Source organism: Humulus lupulus, chromosome 2, assembly GCF_963169125.1.
Source record: "Humulus lupulus chromosome 2, drHumLupu1.1, whole genome shotgun sequence".
Lineage (NCBI taxonomy): Eukaryota > Viridiplantae > Streptophyta > Magnoliopsida > Rosales > Cannabaceae > Humulus > Humulus lupulus.
In genome coordinates this window covers 120,427,117-120,446,921 of record NC_084794.1, presented here as the reverse complement: position 1 = coordinate 120,446,921, position 19,805 = coordinate 120,427,117, and the positions used below count along the sequence as shown (strand labels likewise).

General features: G+C 41.9%; 1 protein-coding gene across 3 annotated transcripts; it reads right to left on the bottom strand.

Annotated features, from left to right (window-relative positions):
* Window positions 1-4,493: 4,493 nt before the first annotated feature.
* LOC133818433 (tRNase Z TRZ2, chloroplastic) lies at window positions 4,494-8,332 on the bottom strand. Of its 3 annotated transcripts, none has more exons than XM_062251296.1 (8): window positions 7,867-8,329; window positions 7,163-7,325; window positions 7,025-7,095; window positions 6,379-6,492; window positions 6,185-6,298; window positions 5,596-5,664; window positions 5,090-5,164; window positions 4,494-4,857 (listed from the first exon to the last, which is right to left on the bottom strand). In XM_062251296.1, exons 1-8 carry the CDS (start codon window positions 8,245-8,247, stop codon window positions 4,768-4,770), a joined length of 1,077 nt encoding a protein of 358 aa, XP_062107280.1. In that variant the 5' UTR covers window positions 8,248-8,329; the 3' UTR covers window positions 4,494-4,767. The 3 variants fall into 3 exon arrangements, with proteins under 3 accessions (XP_062107280.1, XP_062107281.1, XP_062107282.1); XM_062251297.1 differs by having other exon boundaries at window positions 6,379-6,474; window positions 7,867-8,327; XM_062251298.1 differs by lacking the exon at window positions 5,090-5,164 and having other exon boundaries at window positions 7,867-8,332.
* Between the last annotated feature and the right edge of the window lie 11,473 nt (window positions 8,333-19,805).

Genomic DNA, 19,805 nt, shown 5'->3' with positions numbered 1-19,805 from the left:
ATATGTTTCACCAATTTTTTATGGGATTGTACATCGAGTATTACAGTAAATTGTGAACGACTATTCTTACTCAAGACCCGCTGCCCTCTCTTAATCATGCTTACAAGTTGGCGATTCAAGATGAACGTGCTCGAACGGCGTCAGAAGTACTTGATGATACACCGGAAGCTGTCAATTTCACTGTTCGTATAGGTGGGCGCGGACAAGGCAGATTTGAGAGGCCTGATAAATCACATCTTTCTTGCACCCATTGTACGAAAATCAGCCACCAAGTGACCCACTACTTTGAGAAAATCATATACCCCGATTGGTGGGGAGATCGTGTGAAGAATGATGCAGGTTGTGGAAAATCTTTAGCTCTAGTAGGTCGGGGGGGGGGGGGGCGTTCATGCTAATGCATCAGCCACTGAAACTCTTGGAGCATCATCTTTCCAAGTGTTTACCGCAGAACAATGGAAGACACTTGCAAGTGTGTGTGATAATATGGTTGTTTCTAATGACCATTTAAGTGGTAAGTTTAATGGTGATTTATGGATTATTGACACCGGTGCATCCTATCATATAACTAGGAATATTTCTCTCTTATTTGATGTGAAAAATGTCTTATGTCCCGTCGGTCTTCTGGACGGCAAAAAGATTGTAGCGACCAAGGGGGATACAGTAAGATTGTCGGCTGTTGTAACTCTTCATCATGTTCTTTATGCTCCTCAATTAAATTGCAACTTACTTTCTGTGCCACAATTGTGTAAAGACTTGAACAGTGTTGTCATTTTTAACTCTTATATGTGTGTTATACAGGACCAAACGAGGGAGCTGATTGGAACGTGAAGTAAGCAAGATGGACTCTACTACTTCAAGGAAACTAGTTAAATTCAGGCAGTCACAGTTGATGGAGAGAACTCTTCATTGACACTCTGGCATAACAGAATGGGGCATCCTTCTGAGAAAGTAGTAAAGTTGCTTCCTCCTATTCATAATTTAAGGGGTAGTTTGAATAAAGCATGTGAAGTGTGTTTTCGTGCCAAACATCCTAGAGATAAATATCCTTTGAGTGACAATAAAGCTAGTCGTATTTTTGAATTAATTCATGTTAATTTGTGCGGTTCTTATAGACATAAATCTTCTTGTGGTGCTAGATATTTTTTAACTATTGTGGATGATTTTTCTAGAGTTATGTGGGTTTATTTGATGGTTGATAAAACAGAGGTTTTTCGAATGTTTTTATCCTTTGTCGCCATGGTTGAACGCCAATTTTCTCAAACTATCAAAACAGTACGTAGTGATAATGGAACAGAATTTAATTATTTGCTTGATTGTTTTTCTGCCTCTGGCATATTGTTTCAAACATCATGTGTCGGAACTCCTCAACAAAATGGGAGAGTAGAGAGAAAACACAAACACCTCTTAAATGTTGCCTGTGCTTTAAGATTTCAAGTTAATTTGCCAATTTATTTTTTGGGGAGAGTGTTTTGGCTGCCGCACACCTTATAAATAGAACTCCATTCACTGTTATTGATAACTTAACTCCCTTTGAAAAATTGTTTGGTCACACTCCGTCTTATGATGCAATTCATGTGTTTGGTTCCTTATGTTTCGCCTACAATCAAAAATCTAAGGGAGACAAATTTGAAAGTCGCAGTCGCAAGTGTATCTTTTTTGGGTATCCTTTTGGCAAGAAGGGTTGGAGACTTTATGATCTTGACGAGAACGAATTTTTTGTATCAAAGGACGTAAAAAATTTGAAGATAATTTTCCCTTTCGTGATAGCGAGATTCACAATAATTTTGCGTTAGAAGTGGATGTTGATATGGATTTTGTGGAATTTCCTTATGAAGACAATACAGCAGCTCCACCGCCCACTAGTGTTGAACCCATCATTACCGAACTTCCTGTGGTTGAGCCAGCGGGTGCTGGCCAAGAAGCATCTAACACCACAACAGACACGACTCCTCATCCATTAAATTTTGATCCTGTTTCGGCTGAGGTTTCTGGTTCTAATGGAAATATCCCTGCTACTGTTGATTCAATTGATCATGGTTCTGAGGAAGTTCTAGGTCATGGCATGAGAACTAAAGCTCCTTCGGTGATTCTATGGGATTATGTCACACAATATTTTCAAAGAGAGTCCATCTACTATTGCTACTTCCCCTCCACGGCATACCTCAGGTGCTTCCTTTCGTATTGCACATTATATAAATTGTGACAAATTTTCTACGACATATCAAAAGTTTCTTGCAGCTATTATTGCTGGAGATGAACCCCGGTCTTTCAAAGAGGCCATGAAGGATGAAGGGTGGAAGCATGCTATGCAAGATGAGATCAAAGCATTAGAAGATAATGGCACTTGGACTCTTGAACATCTCCCTCCTAGAAAACGTGCTTTGGGTAATCAATGGGTCTATAAAAGAAAATAGCACTCCAATGGTGGTCTTGAGCGATTAAAAGCTTGACTAGTTATTTTTGGTAATCATCATGTTGAAGGTTTGGATTACAATGAGACTTTTGCTCCGGTTGCAAAGATGGCAACGATTCGTGTTTTTCTCGCCATTGCCGCTTCAAAAAATTGGGAAGTTCACCAAAGGGATGTACACAATGCCTTCCTTCATGGTGATCTTGATGAGGAGGTCTACATGAAATTTCCTCCTGCGTTCGAGTGCTCGGATCCTAACTTGGTTTGTCGCCTTAGAAAATCCTTATATGGATTGAAGCAAGCACCTCGTTGCTGGTTTGCAAAGCTTGTTACGACTTTGAAAGGGTATGGTTTTCTCCAATCTTATTCTAATTATTCCTTATTTACTTACACCAAGGATGGAGTTCAGCTTAATGTGTTGGTGTATGTTGATGATTTGATTATTTCTGGCAACAATTCTGCTGCGTTACAATCCTTTAAGGCCTACTTAAGTGATTGGTTTCGTATGAAAGATCTTGGAGCGCTTAAGTACTTTCTTGGTATCGAGGTAGCTTGCAGTTCATCTGGTTTGTTTCTATGTCAACGAAAGTATACCCTTGACGTCATTACCGAGGCTGGTCTTTTAGGGGGCAAACCGGCAGAGTTTCCTATATAGTCATAAGTTAGGCTTCGCTACAGGTGCTAAACTTTCTGATCCAGAGTCATATCGACGTCTTATAGGTCGTCTTGTCTACTTGTCGGTCACTCAGCCTGACTTGGCTTATTCAGTTCATATTTTATCTCAGTTTATGCAAGATCCTCAACATGAGCACTAGGAGGCAGCTCTACGCGTTGTGAGATATTTAAAAGGAACTCTAGGTCAAGGCATTTTATTGCGAGCAGACACTGACTTATCGTTACAAGGGTGGTGTGATTCGGACTGGGTCGCATGTCCTCTCACACGCCACTCCTTGATAGGTTGGCTTGTCTTTCTCGGACAGTCACCTATTTTATGGAAAATGAAAAAACAACACACCGTCTCCAAGTCTTCAGCTGAGGCGGAATATCATTCTATGGGGGCCATCACATGTGAGTTTAAGTGGCTCAAAGGTTTGTTGTTGAGTTTAGGAGTTCACCATTCTAAAGCTATCCCATTATTTTGTGATAGTCAGTCAGCTTTGCTTATTGCTCTTTGATGTCTTTTAATAGTAATTCCTAAAATAGAAGATATGAATCACTACAAGATTATGATATAAGTGTATATATACAATGTTTTGATATCAATAAAGGGCAACCTATTTTTTTGTCTTTTGATCTTTGCAAAAGCTGTCATTATGGTTGGCCTAATGCATGTATTGCGGAAGTGTTTCTTGATATCTATAGTTTAGGGCATGTTTGGAAACAACTGTGTAATTACTAGGCCTTGTAATTATTAGGGTATTAATTACATATATAAGTAAGTATACTATATTTTAAAATACAAGGTGAGTTTGGATATAAAGTGATAATTACTTATGAATTACTATTGTCATATTTGGCAAAACAGTTACTAATTACACAGAAAAATAATATTATGTAATAAATACTATTTAAAATTGATAGTAATTAGTATTTACACAGTATAATTACACCCAATTCTCATTGGGTTGTGAGAATTTGAGTGTAATCGAGATCCCTCAATTACCTCCAATTACATAAAAACTGTGTAATTACATGGTCAAACAAACACGTTAAATTGAGTAAATATCACATAATTCCAATTACATGGTGGTTTTCCAAACACAACGTTATTCAATTAATGAGCATAGAATGTTGATTTGTATAAAGAAAGTAGAGATGTTTGCAGCAAAAATACTAAAATTTTCATAATAATTGCATTTAAATACTAAATTAATTTTGTTGAGACAATAATAACAAATCTTTACTAATAATTACACTAAAGTACCAGCCAAATTAATTCTTTTGATGGCATGAATGCTAAATCTTTGTTAATAGTTGCAGTTAAGTACCCATTCATTATAATTTTTTATAATGTAGTGCTCTTGAGATGAATGTAAACTTCTTCGAATGCAAGCGAATACAATGGATTTAGCAACAATCATGATCGACACAACTGACTCATTTGGGCCCACAAAGATTTCATGTGAAGAATCATACCCGATAAACAGTACAGATGTACCACTTGAACTGTAATGTATGTTTAGTCATAAACTAATAATGTCTACTACTCTGTTTTGCAAAATAATTTACTGCATATTATAGGAGAACATTTATCAGGAAAGATTGATGTACAGAAAACTGATTGCATTACATCTCTCTCTCCACTACTCCCTTGTTATAGTAGCTAATAGCGGAGAACAAGAGCTCTACAATTTAAACTATGTATGCATTGATCTAAAACCTTCTGTAAGAGGAACCACTTTTGCTGAAACTTTCGACTGCAACTTTGATACAGCCTGACGAATATCCTGCAAATGAAAAGGAGAACCAACCTAAAATTTCTGATACAAAAATAGCATAGTACATGTAAAATGATACTGTCCTGATATAAAGTGAAAAAATAAAATAAGAAAAGGGTCTAACAGTTTAGCTTCACTCAATCACTTAACTTTTCCAGAAAAGGTTGAAGCTAAAAATAATTGTCAACCAAAGTGAGAATAAAGATGATAAGTGACCTTGTTGATTGAAGAGATTAATTACCTCTAAATGGTAACGGGAAGAGAAATGTGTTAGCAGAATTGACTTATTCCGAATCCACTCAGCATTTCTCATAATCTATCTCATTTTGAAGCAGGTTACAGAATAAAACAAATCAGTATGAGAAAAGACTGGCAGTTATATGTTGAACTTTGATAACAAAAGTCAAATATCACTTAAGATGAGAATAACTATCTTTGGTAAAAGCTAATATATCATGATAACTAACAATTATCTATTACAACCACACCATGAAATTTAGTTATTCTGGAATGATTCATACCCACGAGGGATCACAGGAGTAACAATTACCATGTAACCAACAATTTTAGATTTAGCAGCAACTAAATACTCGATACTAAATTTCTCACATCATCTATGGAGGAAGCTTTTAAAATATTTTGTTCCCTCCCCTCTTTTCATGTCCCCCTTAATTTCTACCATCAAAAAAATAAAAAGCAATGCTTAACAGTTAATGAACCTAACCTATAGCCTAAGTGTCAACATACCTCAAATATATGAGTGTGACCATGTTGACGTGCATGCTCAATGCTGTAGTTTTCATCCAGGAAAGTTGCCTGTAAACAATCTTCACGTCTTCAGAATCAAAATTTCACCAAACGGGCTTGAAATAGTAGTACAAAAGCTTGCATGTAACGACTTGTTTGAATGTAGTGTGATGAAATATGCATATAGAAGGATTTGTAAGAGAAGTCAGACTTTCATATCCGTAGCGAGTCTATGAACCCTAATCTGGTAAATGGGATTGCAAAGTTGCACCTAAAATACCCCTATTTTCTAAATATGTAGGTTGTAGGCATGCATGCACGAATATATTTCCTAACCACAAATAAAAAATTTAGGGTTGGTTCTTTCATTTCAGATCCAGTAACTATTTATAAAAGATAAATAAATCAAAAAACTCTCTATTTAGATAGTATAGCAATCTCCTTTTGTTACTTGTGTCAGGTAATTCTCCCAATAAAGCGAGCAAACTTTCCTTTGCAAGGAATAAGCTGTCTTGTTTGTCATGTAAATATCAGATTATGACCAATAAACCCAGCACAAAGCCTTTTCAAGAAGACTAAACTATATTACCTCAGTTATAAGTATCTTTGCCCTCAAAGCATCAGCATTGCGTGGATCACGCATATATTCTGACGTTGTATCTCCTGTAAATGCTACCTCAGGAGACAGTATAGTATCGGTGATCTGAAACAAAAGCTGAGATGTAAAAAAATATATCACTTGGCAACAGATGAAAGGAAAATCACCAGAAGGATATTACAAACCTCAACACCAGACTTCTTTATTTTCTCAATTTGTTTGCCTTTAAGATGAATGTACTGCTTTTTCAACTTTTTTCTAACTGAGTAGATTACATAACCCTGCACATTACAAATTAACTACATATTTATAGCCTACAAACACAGCCTTACTAAGTTGCAAGATTATATATATACTGAAGTTTACAACAATCATCTACGCTCAAAGTCCCAAAACCCACAGGTCTCATAAGTAACCACAGTCCTAACCTAATTAATGCATTTTCTAAACCATGCTCCCAAGTCCCAAAAGACGAGTCACAAACAAACAAATGATGGTTGGCTTGAAGCCATAGACCATTTTGTCTTTTGAAATAAACTTTTAAATATGAAAGTTGTACCCTTTTTTTTTAAAGAAATTTCAAAATTGTAATGATGATTAAAACACTTAGCCTTCAGATATCTTTTCCATCTTTAAGATGAAACTTGTATGCAGAAGTGTGATTGGTAGCATTATCTTCTCTTTTTAATGCCAGAACCCACTAACTACTGAATCAGAAATCTTTACAGTGGAAGCTGAGTTTACCGAAGGTAAGCTACTTCTAGCAGTCTGATAACCAATCCTTTATTTAATTTCATAAAAACTCAAACAAAATAATACAACAAAGCCAACCTGGCTAGGTATCACGTGTTGAGTTCTGAAAGGCCGGACAACAAGGTTACTCCGCATTTCAAATGTTTCACCTAAATGCGAACATGTTAATTCCAGACTGAAGATTTGAGGCAAACCAAGCTAACTAAAGATGCATACCAATATCCAATGGAACCAAATCAAAGTTCAGCTCCACTTGGCCCATGGACCTGTGGATGTCAAATAATTTCTCCACGTCCTCTTTGATACAAGGAGGCACAACTATTGTTGGAGGTTTCAAGCTGTACAAGCCACGGCTAGCAACATACATGGGAAGCCCACCCTGAAAGAATAAACATGCAATAATCATATAAGATTATACTTACAAATTACAATTACATTGCAAACAGAACAAAATGGCTCGTTAGCAAGAAAATCTCAAATTACACATGCAAAAGTCAAGACCACAAATTTGGCCCGACAACTAGAAACTTGGACTATACTTTGAACTCGAAGCTCTACAATATTATTTAATTCTCAATAATGGGGTTCACCATAGTTCTTTCCACTGTTTAAATTCATACCAAAACTTTTGTTAAAAAAAAGGTATATTTAAAAATGCCGGTTGGTATCTTAGTTATTTGGGAAAAGAAATAAATGTACTTGTACATAAATACACAAACTGACAATAATAAAAAAACTGTTCCAAACTTATAAAGGTTATAAGTATGAAGCTTGAATTTCTACTTGAAGAGAGTTCTTCAAACTATATTAAATCCGTACATAAAACTCAATCACATAGAATATGCAAGAAGTACGATTTTTCAATTATAATTATAAATTCAAGGTGGGTATTCATATAAAGAAAAAATAGAAGAGCTCACAATGTGATCGAGATGAGCATGAGTGATGAAAACAAAGTTCTGGTGAATAGCCCTGGTGGGGCACCGCCCAATATCGAAAGCACATTTGAATTCGGGGACTATGACACAAGTCTCTTGCCCACCAATGGAAATTCCCTCAATCGAATAGCCTTCCAAGTCCATCCCTTTTCGGAGGACCTGCGACCTGGCAATCCGGTACTCGTCATCTTCGATGGCTCGGCCGATGGCTGGCAAAAACCCGGGCTCTTTGAGGGCGTTCACCGGACCCAGACGGGTCTGAAGTGGAACTCTGTAAGTCTTTGGTGCTGCGGTTGAAATGGGTTGGTGGGGTGACAATAGCAGAGGAACTTTGGAGGGTAAAAGGGTCAGAGAGATATGCATCTTTGGAAGACTGGTGGGACTGAGAGGAACACATATAAGAGATAATGGGGGTTTTAGAGAGGTTTTTCAGTTTTCACTGGTTTTTTTTTTCTTTTTCCCCTAAGGGGGATAATGGAAGAAAACTAAATAGCAAGAAAACCCCTTGTTTGTTATAATATTACAAATGACACCCTTGAATAAAAAAATACTAAATTATAGTCGCTTACATTTTTATTCCTATATTTCACTTATACTAAATTATTTTTATTCCTATATTTTACTTAGATACTCACTTACATCTATGTAATTTCTAAAATACTAATTGTTGTCCGTGTTTTCACCACCCGGGATGTGGTAATTAGGAGTAATTAACGACAAGACAAGGTATGATGTTCTCGAAGTATGAACTCCTCCAGGTACCCCGAGTTGGCCATACGTGGATGTCTCCAAGGGAGGCCACCCCCCGAGGTCCGTCGTCGAGGTATGGATGTCTCCAAGTGAGATCACGCTCCAAGAATCAATTTAGAGGTCCTCACGGCTTCTTCAATCAATTGTCCTCTAGGTCTAGGATTTTGTCCTAAGGACCTAGACAAGCTGCCAGGTGTCACCCACTGTGCATATGAGCACCAGAAGATCATCTGACAACCTTTTGGAAGAGCCTCGAGTAGTGGTGTCGAGTCGTACACTTAACAATCAGCATTTCCCACTACGCCGCCTAACATGGAGAAATCGTGCAGCCACACCCTGACACTGTCAGGGACATGTCCCCCATAGGGTACTCTGGGTAATATCGCTGCCCTGCAGAAGATGGTTAGCATCATGAAGGCTACTCTGGCAGTCCAAGGGCTGCAAGTGGACCCCCATGGTGAAGCACCAACTAGGCACCCAACTGGTGTGCCACTTGTGCACCCAGCTGGAGTGCCACCTGTCAACCCAGCCCGTGTGCCCCCCGTGCACCCAGCTAGAGTTGGAGCCCCACCTATGCCACAAAATTGTGGCAAGGATCAAGTTGACGACAACTCTGCTCTCAAGCAAAAGAAGGCTCGTCAAAACCCTGAAGACAACCAAGCCCCGAGGCTAGCTCGTAAGGGTAAAGGCCTAGGTGCCCAAGGACACCGCCAGGTCGTCAACGCCCGTGGAGCCTAGGGCATTCCGCCTAGGCATGCCAATATGGATCACGCAAGGCCTAGAGGTGGTGTCCCCTCAACACCTCTCCAACACAATAGGAACAACAGCCAAGGAGCCAACGGGCGAAACATCTCCGTTAACCGAGAACGTGACATCAACATCTCGGTTAGCAATGAAAATATTGAGTCCGACGGGGAAACGGAAGTAGCATACCCTGAGGGCAATGATGCATTCCAAGGCCCAACTGACCTACGAGACGACCTGAATGCTTGTAGGGGTAGCAAGGCTTTTGGGTGCAAACCCGAGAGGAAGGACCAATCAGACCTCCAGGACAGTCTCAATGCCCAAAAACCAAGATCGCGACCCCGTCCGCGTGGAGTTAGAGAGATTGAAGAGGATAATGCTCAAAATGACCGAACGGTAGGTCCATGACTCTGACTTGGAGGACCAAGATGGGGAGCCATGCGCTCCTCACATTGTGGAAGCCATGTTACCACAAGGCTTTAAGATGTCTTCCATCACGTCCTATGATGGAAGTACAGATCCCACCGACCACCTTTCGAAGTTCAATAGGATGATGTCGGTGCATCACGTTTCCAAAGACGCCAGGTGTCGTGTGTTCCTGATTACCTTGACGAGACCAACAGATGAATCGTTCAAGAAACACAGGTCGAGATCCATTCATTCGTGGCATCAGTTTTCGTCTTCATTTCAAAGAAAATTCATAGTTGCTTGGAAGGTGAGATTTGAGGTCAACGCTTTGGTCAACATAAAGCAGGGACCCTTCAAAACTCTCAAAGCTTACATCAAGCGCTTCAAGGAGGAAGCTGTGAGGACCAAGAGGGCCGACGATGGCCAGCAGTTGATGGCCTTCTAGGCCGGCATCCGCGCAGGGTCCCCGTTATGGGATGACATTCATCGCAGAGGATGACGAAGGCTCGAAGACTTCATTCGTCAAGCACAAGAGTATACTAGCTGGGAAGATGCCCATAATAGAGCATTTGGTGGGTCCGTCAGCTTTCTTGCTCCGATGATGCCAAGCTCTATGGCTTCGGGGGCCCAATATCCACCCTGCACTCTTGTCCAACATAGTGTGGTGGAAGCCCAGCCCAGTCCAATTGTTCTGCCAGCTAGCTTTAGTGTTGTGCCACCGCTGGTATCAGTGTCGCCTCGATGGGATATGGAGAAGCGCCCACTGGATACAGTGCTTATTAGCCTGCTTTCAATGCTAGAGTTACTGCTCCATCCCAGTCTTCCGCACCAAGCCAGACCCCCAGCAATAGTAGATGCGAGGGCAAGGGGAAGGGCAGGACAGGGAGCTACCCCAACGAGAAGTATGTTTCACATTACCCCGAGTACACTGACTTAGTGGAATCTTAGGAGAACATCTTTGTGGCCACAGAATAGCACGTTCATTATCAGAGGCCACAACTCATTCAGAGAGACAGGGAAAGGCGAGATCCTAATAAATTTTGTCGTTTTCATAACGATGTGAGGCACAACACCAATGACTGCCGCCAACTCAAAGATGAGATCGAAAACTTTATCAAGCTTGGACACCTCCGCCAGTATGCTCGAGATGGAACACGCCAACCTCAAGCCCTGGCCACAGGAACACATGCGCAGCCCATAGCTCCCCATGCTCTGGGTACAGTGCCCGCAACTCCAGAACAACAGATAGTCCACGGACCTCCCCCAGTGAATGGGTAAGTGGGTACCATCTCCGGAGGACCCCACTTGGGGGGCACCTCCCGAGGCTCGTAGAATAGGTATGTGCGGGCCTTAAATCATGATGATGAGGTGCTGACATTAGCTAAATTTCCAGCCTAGATGCTAAGGTTGACCGAACAAGTCATCAAATTCTTCGAGGATAGTGCTCAGAGAGTGCAATTTCCACACCACGATCATTTTGTGGTCGAGAGCCAGGTTTCCAATAAGATGGTGGCTCAGATCCTGGTGGACAACGGGAGTTCAGTGAACATTCTGTTCAAGTTAGCCTACGAGAAGATCGGGTTGACCACAAGCGAATTTTCCCCTTGCACCTCAACTTTATATGGGTTCTTAGGGGTAGGTCTTATACCAATGGGCTAGATCAAGCTACTCATGACACTTGGACAAGTGCCTCGCCAAGCTTTTAAGTACTACAACTTTGTGGTTGTGGATTGCTCCTCGATGTATAATGCCATCTTGAGGCGTCCTACCTTAGTGGAATTCGGGACAACCACCTCTATTCGGCACATGTGCATGAATTTCCCCACGGAATTGGGGATTGGCACAGTCTGAGGATACCAAAAAGAGGCAAGGCAGTGCTACAATGAGTCCCTCAAGCAACCAGCAATTGTAGTTGAGGAGTTAGCCCCCGAGCATCCTCTTTTCGAGGAGGTAGAGGTGCAGGTTGTTTGAGTTGATGAAACTAATGATTTGGACCCGCGAGTTTAGGAGGAGAGAGTTGTTGAGCCCATGGAGGAAGTCGAGGAACTGGCCCTTGATGCCTCCATCTCTAAAAGGAAGACCAAGGTCGGGAAGAATCTGAAGACAGATGTCTGAGATACACTGGTGGGCTTTCTCTAGGGAAATCAGGACATTTTTGCCTAGTCTCACTCCGATGTGACTTGCCCCATTTGTCATGCCTTGAATGTCGATCTGAACGTCGCTTCAATTCACCAAAAGTGGAGAACGTTTGACTAGACTAGGGGGAAGCCTTAAAGGCGGAGGTAGACAAGCTTCTAGCAAAGAGATTCATTCGGGATGCCCAATACCCCAAGTGGGTCTCAAATCCAGTCCTCATGCCCAAGCCAAATGGCACCTGGAGGACCTCCATAGACTTCTCTGACCTTAATAAGGCTTGCCCTAAAGACTATTTCATGCTTCCAAAAATAGATTGAATGATCGACGCCACCTCCGAGTATGAGCTCTTGTCCTTTATGGACGCGTACTCGGGCTATAATCAGATTCCATGCATGTCGCAGATCAAGAACACACTAGCTTCTGAACTGATAAAGAATTTTATTGCTATAAAGTGATGCCCTTCAGGCTGAAGAATGTTGATGCCACCTACCAAAGGCTCGTGAACCGTATGTTCAAGGAACAGTTGGGAAAAAACATGGAGGTTTATGTAGAAGACTAGCTAGTCAAGTTTAGAACAGCCTCTGACCATGTAAAGGACCTAGCAGAAGTATTTTTAGTACTTCGTAGGTTTGGGATGAAATTGAATCCCCAGAAGTGCACTTTTGGAGTTGCCTTTGGGAAGTTCTAGGCTTTATTGTTAGTGCTCGAGGGACAGAGGCAAACCCCGTGAAGATCAAAGCCCTGGTCGATTTGCCATCCCCCTAAAAGCATAAAGATGTTCAGAGCCTCACCGTGAGGATAGTTTCCCTGAGTCACTTTGTTTCCAAGGAAACTGACAAGTGCATCCCGCTCTTCAACATACTCTGAGGAGGTCAAAGGTTTGAATGGATGGAGGAGTGTGAGCAGGCGTTCCAGCAGTTGAAGGCGCACATGGAAAACCCACCTTTCTTGTCAAAGCTCGTAGACGGAGAGCCCCTCCTACTCTACATGGATGTCTCAGAGAGCGTCATTAGTGCGGCCTTAGTGCACGAGGAAGGTTGTGTCCAACACCTCATGTATTATGAAAGCAAAAGACTCCTCAGAGTGGATTCCACATACACGCTCGTGGAGAAGCTGACATTTTGCCTAATGGTAGCTTAATAGAAGCTAAGGCCCTATTTCCAGGCGCATCCCATCAAGTTCCTCACGAACCACCCCTTATGGCAGGTCCTTCAAAAGTTGGAGTCATCTGGGAGACTTAGTCAGTTTGACATCACTTATCATCTGAGGACTGCCATAAAGGGGCAAGCACTGACAGATTCCATCGTCGAGTGCACTGGAAACCACGAGAGACCTAAGGACACACCAATGGTTGGGCCCACGTGGAAGCTATACGTAGATGGATCATCGAATGAAAACGGTGTTGGAGAAGGCCTCATTTTGGTATCGTCTAAGGGGCACAGGGTTCACAGCACCCTGAGATTTGGGTTTAAGGCCTCAAACAATGATGCAGAGTATGAGTCACTTATTACTGGGCTACGAGTAACACTTAAGCTCAAGGCTGAGAGCCTTGAAATTTTCAGTGACTTGCAGCTTGTAGTTAATCAAGTACTCAAGGAGTATTAGGCCCAAGGGACAAAAATGGTCGCTTACTTGGCGAGGACCCAAGAAATGCTACACAGCTTCAAAAAATTCACCATTCAACAAGTGCCATAGGAATAGAACTCTAACGTTGATGCCTTGGCCAAGCTCACAACCACCAAGGATGTTAAACTGATCAATGTAGTCCCCATTAACTACTTGGCTTCCCCGAGCATCTCAGCCCCCGAGGAAGTGGAAGCAGTCCAACCTCAAGACGATTGGATGGAGCCCATAGTGAAGTATCTTGTCTCTGGTGAGTTACCGTAGGACAAGAAATCAGCTTTACCTGGTGCCTCACTATGTTATCATGGACAGTAGACTGTACAGGCGAGGATATTCATTGCCCTTGCTCTGATGTGTGTTCAAGCAAGAAGCAGGTCTGATACTCCGAGAAGTGCGTGAGGGATTTTGCAAGGACCATGCTGGGGGGCAAAGCCTCGCCAAGAAGATCTTGAAACAAGGATACTTTTGGCCCACCATGAACAGAGACGCGGTGGACTATGTCAAGAAGTGTGACAAATGCCAACACTTCACAAATATACCTCGAGCTCCTCCAAATGAGCTCACCTAGATGACTAGTCCTTGGCCTTTTGCTGTCTGGGGCATTGACCTTATCGGGTCATTGCCCACGGGAACATGAGGAGTGAAGTATGCAATAGTGGTGGTCGATTATGTCATGAAGTGGGTCAAGGACAAGCCACTCGCTACAATCACTTTTAAGAAGGCACTACACTTCTTCATCAAGAATATTGTTTGCTACTATGGGCTCCCGAGGAAGATAGTCTCAGACAATGGCCTGCAAATTGACAGTGAGGTGTTCACAGACTGTAAGAAGCACAGGGTTATGAAGAGCTTTTCCTTCGTGGCCCACCCACAGGCAAACAGACAAGTGGAAGCAGTCAACAAGACACTCAAATCCACCTTGAAGAAAAGGCTTGAACAGGCGAAAGAAGTTTGGCCCGAGGAGCTGCCTAGGGCATTGTGGAGTTACCGCACCACTGTCAAGACCTCCACCGACCACTCGCCATTCTCTATGGCCTATAGGTATGAGGCCATGCTCTCGATTGGGGCAACAATTGATCGATAAAATATGCACGCAAGTGTACGTGGCCGTTTCAAGTAATAAATTCTGAAAGAACGTATATCGTCCCACAGAGACTATTAACCAATTACCAATAATTGCTCTTTACTTTCTATTTGGCAAGTAAAATTAAGATGGATAAATCTAACTACAAACACAATTTCAATAACTAAAAACAAAACACTTAATCAAAGGATAAAAATCAATAATTAAAAGACCTAGGGTATTAACTTCATTAACTTTTCATTCTATTATTTTTATAAATCGGCTCTAAATTTCTTTCTTCCTATTCTAATAGTAGGTTAACATAAATTGATTCCTATTCTTTTTCAATATATAAGATCACAGCCTATATGCAGGTTTTTTACATCTCTGTGATAAACTTAAACATATAGCAGACATAAAGCATAGAAACCTAATTGTTACACAAGCCATACAGGTACTTTCGTCCAATATGTAACCATGTCTATATAACGATAACATATTCAATTCTCATCTTTCAAATTTTGAATCAAAATCATAAGTCAAGCTAATATTGATCAAATATTTACTAGCATTTAACAAACATTATATAAATTAGAATAAATAAGAAGAATTAATAGAACATCATAATAACATTAAATAGAAATCCAAGCGACTACATTAACCCCTAGATAGAGATGTTTAGTTCATATCAGACATGACTAAAACAACAAAATAATTATTCAGAAACATAAAATTCAAAGACTTGAAGAAGAAATAAAAATATGAAATTGCAGAAAAAAAAATTGTCTCAGAATCAAATTTACTCTCTAAATTCGTAATTAAAATATGACCTAACCCTAATTAAACCCTAAAGTATGAATTTATACTAAAAACACATGAATTCCTCTTTTTTTCATAGGCGGGTTGTGACTTGGCCTTTCCTAGGTCGCGGCCTGTGTCTTTTTAAAGCACTTCAAAATCTGGTTAGCCTTCCAAGCATCGCGGCCCTTTAAACCCAGGTCACGACCCGTATCTCCATGGACCTCTTGGGTTTTGCCTCTGTTTCTTCTAGCGCCGCGACTCTAATTCCTTTCAGCAAACCTTCATCCTCTGACTTTGTTAGAGTCGCGGTCCTTAAGCCCATGCTGCTACTCTAATTATATTTTTTTTCTTCTAGATTTTAACCTTTTGACATCATTCCTTCATCAAAAACTTATTATAATTCATCCTTAGCACCAATTTGAGTCGAACACCCACCAAAAGCTCCATTTTCCACCATTTTTTCTTCTTTTCACTTTTAGCTCATGATCCAAAGTACCGACCTACAACAAAGACAAACACAAGCATAATCTTGCATAAAACAAACATAAAGACTCAAGATTACCACAAAAACACATTCTAAAATGACACTAAAATGGAGTTATTAGCAATCCCCACGCATCGATTGAATACGTAAGATCCGACAACAAATCATGCTTTACTCCGAGAGTCCCTGGACCTTGTGGAGGAGCTTCGTGAAGCTTCTCAGCTCTGAGTAGCATCTTACCAATAGATAGTAGCCATATATTTTTACTCTAAAGTGAAGGATAAAAAGTTTGGGGTCGAAGATCTGGTGTTGCGAAGAGTCTTCTTAGCCACCTGAGACCCTGGTGCGTGGGTGTTGAGACCTAACTAGGAGGGCTCATACCAAGTTGAGAGTGTTGTATGTACGGGGACATACAAATTAGCCCAATTGAATGGGGAATTGATACCCCACACCTAGAATGTCAAGCATCTTCGCCGATATTACCAGTGATATGAGCAGTAAATTTATTAATTGTTGTAATCTCCTTGCAGCCTCCGAGCACAGTTAATGGAAACCGTGTAGAAAAAACACGATAATTTTTTTTAGATTATGCTTATATTTGTTAGCTCCTTTATTTTGTATGTACTACTCGAAGAGCACCCGCTCACTGGCCTGAACAAGTGAACACAGACTAGTCTCTGATCACTTGGGGGGCATGGAGTTAGGGTAGCCTCACGGAGTACCACGCCTTATGGAGGATGACCTAGGAAACTAAGCTTGTTAAAAGCAGAGTAAGCCTAGTGTCAATACTCTGACAATAGAAAAACCTAAGAAATTAAGAAGTCTTGATTCTGCAACCTAAGAAACCAAGCTTGTTTGGAGTGGAGTAGGCTTAGCGTCTAGAGATTGAAGATTAAGAATCCTTGTAGCGCGAGAACGGACTTAGGTCACCTCCCATAGACATTGTGCCCGAGGAGCACTAACCAAGTTCCTTGATCTGAAGATGCAAATGAAAGACCGAGTCCTCTGTACTTGGTTTTGAGGCATGGACTTGGGTTACCTCCCGTGGACATTGGGCTGAGGAGCACTGACCAAGACCCAAGTGAGCCACAAGCAAAAATCACATCGAGAAGTCAATGACCTGGGAAGCTAAGCTAGTCAATGAGTGAAGCGTCCCTAATGTCATGAGACCCCATAACCAAGTGTCCTGGGAAAAACCCAGTGCTGAAGAGATCCAAGTAACGCAAGGTTGGATTTAGCATATTATCCCGAGGACAGCGTGCACCCAAGGAGTAATAACAAAATCCTAATTCTCAAGATGTGAACGAAAGCCTGAGTCATCCGTACTCAAGCACGAGCCTAAGTCACCTGACTTAAAAACCCAAGTAGCGCAAGTACAGACTAAAGTTGCCTCCCAAGGACACAGTGCTCGGGGAGTAATGACCTAGTCCTATGATCTCGATATGCGAACAAAAGCCAAAATCATTGGAACTCGGAGCTAAACCTTAAGTGCAAAAACTCGAGTATCGCAAAAAACCTAGTCTAAGGGCAGGGAACTCAACTATCTGAACCTAGGACGATGATTTTACAACTTCCACATGATTAATACCCGAGTTGTGCACTTGGGGGGCAAATCGAGAGGCCCGAGCTGACCAACTGGTGACCACATACCTGGGGGGTAGATAGTTTATTGTGAATGACTTCCTAGGGGCCCGAGTCATTGGGACTCGAGGACCAAAACATCATTAAAGTTACTTTAAAGGACATCGAGCTTGGAATACAACACTAAATGTCCTAAGCGCCGAGCATTGAGGCAAAACCCTACAGTGCAACAAACCTCCTAAAAAGCCTGAGTCGTTGAAACTCGAAGGCATAGGATAGCCAAGTGCCCTCACTTGACACCGCATCAAAGTTGCTCTTAGGACCATGAGCCGAAGAAAGAACACTAAATGCACAAGCATCTAGACACTGGAAAGAAGATCCTCAAGCTCTAAGTACCGCAGGCTAGCCCCATCTTGAGTTGTTGGAACTCGGGGACATAAGGTCGCATCAAGCGTATCACTTGACCTCGTGTTAAAGTTACTCTCGAGAACCACAAGCCTACAAAGCAACACTAAATGCCTAAAATTATCTAAGTACTAAGAGAAGTTGATAAAGACTCGAGTCTTCAAGACTCAAGCACAAGACCTAAGTCAACGACTTGGGACTCTTGTGAGTTACATTACGTTGAGCTAAATTAACAAAGTCTAAGTTGCCTATTTACTATGTGTCAATTCGACAATAATAGTATAATCATGGCAATAAAGTAATGTCGGCTGCATAAGTTTAAATGGAAAAATATTTACAATAGTGGTCGGGGATCGAGCGTTGATTTTCTATACCCCAATAAACTATGGCACGCAAGCCTACCTAGCTAAGAATGTATTATACAGAACAAAACTACTAGGGCCCTTGGCCTGGAGGAACCTCTGCCACCAGCTCGATCACAGGAACGACCTCGGGGATGCAACCTGCTACTGTAGCTTCCCTCTCCTAGGCCACACTGGCCACCTCTGCCTCAAGGCGCACCTAGAGCATTATCCTCGTATTGGGCTCCTTGGTGAATGAGAGATCCATATCTTTGTTGCTCTGCCACACAACAAAGAGTGTATCACCAGCTATCACATCGAGGTCTTCGACCTCCTTGGAGGCAACTTCGGCACGAGTAGGCGCCCATGCAGCGTCCTCCCTGGCCTTGATCAGCTTTTTGGCGCGGACTAAAGACTCCGCCATGCCCAACCAGAGCTCTTCACGGGCCTTATCTAGCTCCTCCTCCACCGCATGGGTGCGACCCGTAGTGTCCTCTAATAACTTAAAGGAAGTTTCCTCTAGAGTGGACAACTTTGACTGCTCAGTGGCCAGCATAGTCTTCATCTCGCAGACACTGGCCCTCGTGTCCTCCACTTCTTTCAAGAGTCGCGAGTGCTCCTCCAACGGGACTGCAGTTTCACGGAACCGCTCTAGCTCTTCCCGAGCCTACGCCAGATCTTCCTGAGCCTCATTCATCTCAAAGGATCACATCAGTATGATGTCCCTGAGAAGTTGGTTGAAAGCCACGGTCTGTACCAAGTTATAGTAACAAAACAGTAACAAGAAGCTGATGAAATAAATAATGGACTGAGATAAACACCCAAAAGATTTACCCTAACGGAGGAGTGGCGGCTGGCAGCTATTAGTGAAACCTCGTTGTCGCTGCCACAATGAGCGAAGCTGCGAGAAGGCATCTCGCACAGGGACCCCACTATCCCTTGGAGAAGCTTTGTGGAGAGCGGAGCAGTCTTCCCTCCTACTCTCCCTATGAAGAGAGGCTCCAACTCCTCGTGGCTGGGAGGAGCAACAGGATCCTGTGGCCAGTCCTCGTGCAAGAACTTAGCAAGGAGTTTGAAGTCCTCGTCGATACAGGAATTGTAGTACTCAACAACCCATTTGTGCTTCTCGAAGTCTTCCCCATCATAGTCCTCCCGGAAGACTACCAATTGAGGCACCCTGACCGGAGGAGAGTCAAGAACATTTGAAGGGATTTCCTTGCCCTTCCTAAAGGATCACCCATCTTGAGGGGGAAACCTCAAGGTCAATGACCTCACCAGGAGCCAATGTCCTCGGGGTGAGGACCACTAGAGCAGCTGCTGGGGCCACCATGGCTAGGGTGCAACAGCCGGGGGCATGCACACTGTTGCAAAATTTTCCTAAGTGTGTGCAAGTGTACATAGTCATCAAACAAGTAATATAATGAAAGTAATTTTTATCGTCTCCTCAAGGATTGTCAAACAAATATTGTAAAAATCAACACCAAACAATTTGGGGAACAATTAATATTTTTGATGATTTAATTAATTGAGCTTAAAAAAAACTAAACAAGAGAATTAAAATAGGTCTTTAACACTAAAGCTAGAA

Coding starts and splice junctions, on each gene's coding strand:
- LOC133818433 (XM_062251296.1), bottom strand. CDS start 8,247: ATGCATATCTCTCTGACCCTTTTACCCTCCAAAGTTCCTCTGCTATTG. Junction 6,493..7,024: donor AACACGTGATACCTAGCCAG/GTTGGCTTTGTT, acceptor ATAAATATGTAG/TTAATTTGTAATGTGCAGGG. Junction 5,665..6,184: donor CAAAGATACTTATAACTGAG/GTAATATAGTTT, acceptor GATTGTTTACAG/GCAACTTTCCTGGATGAAAA.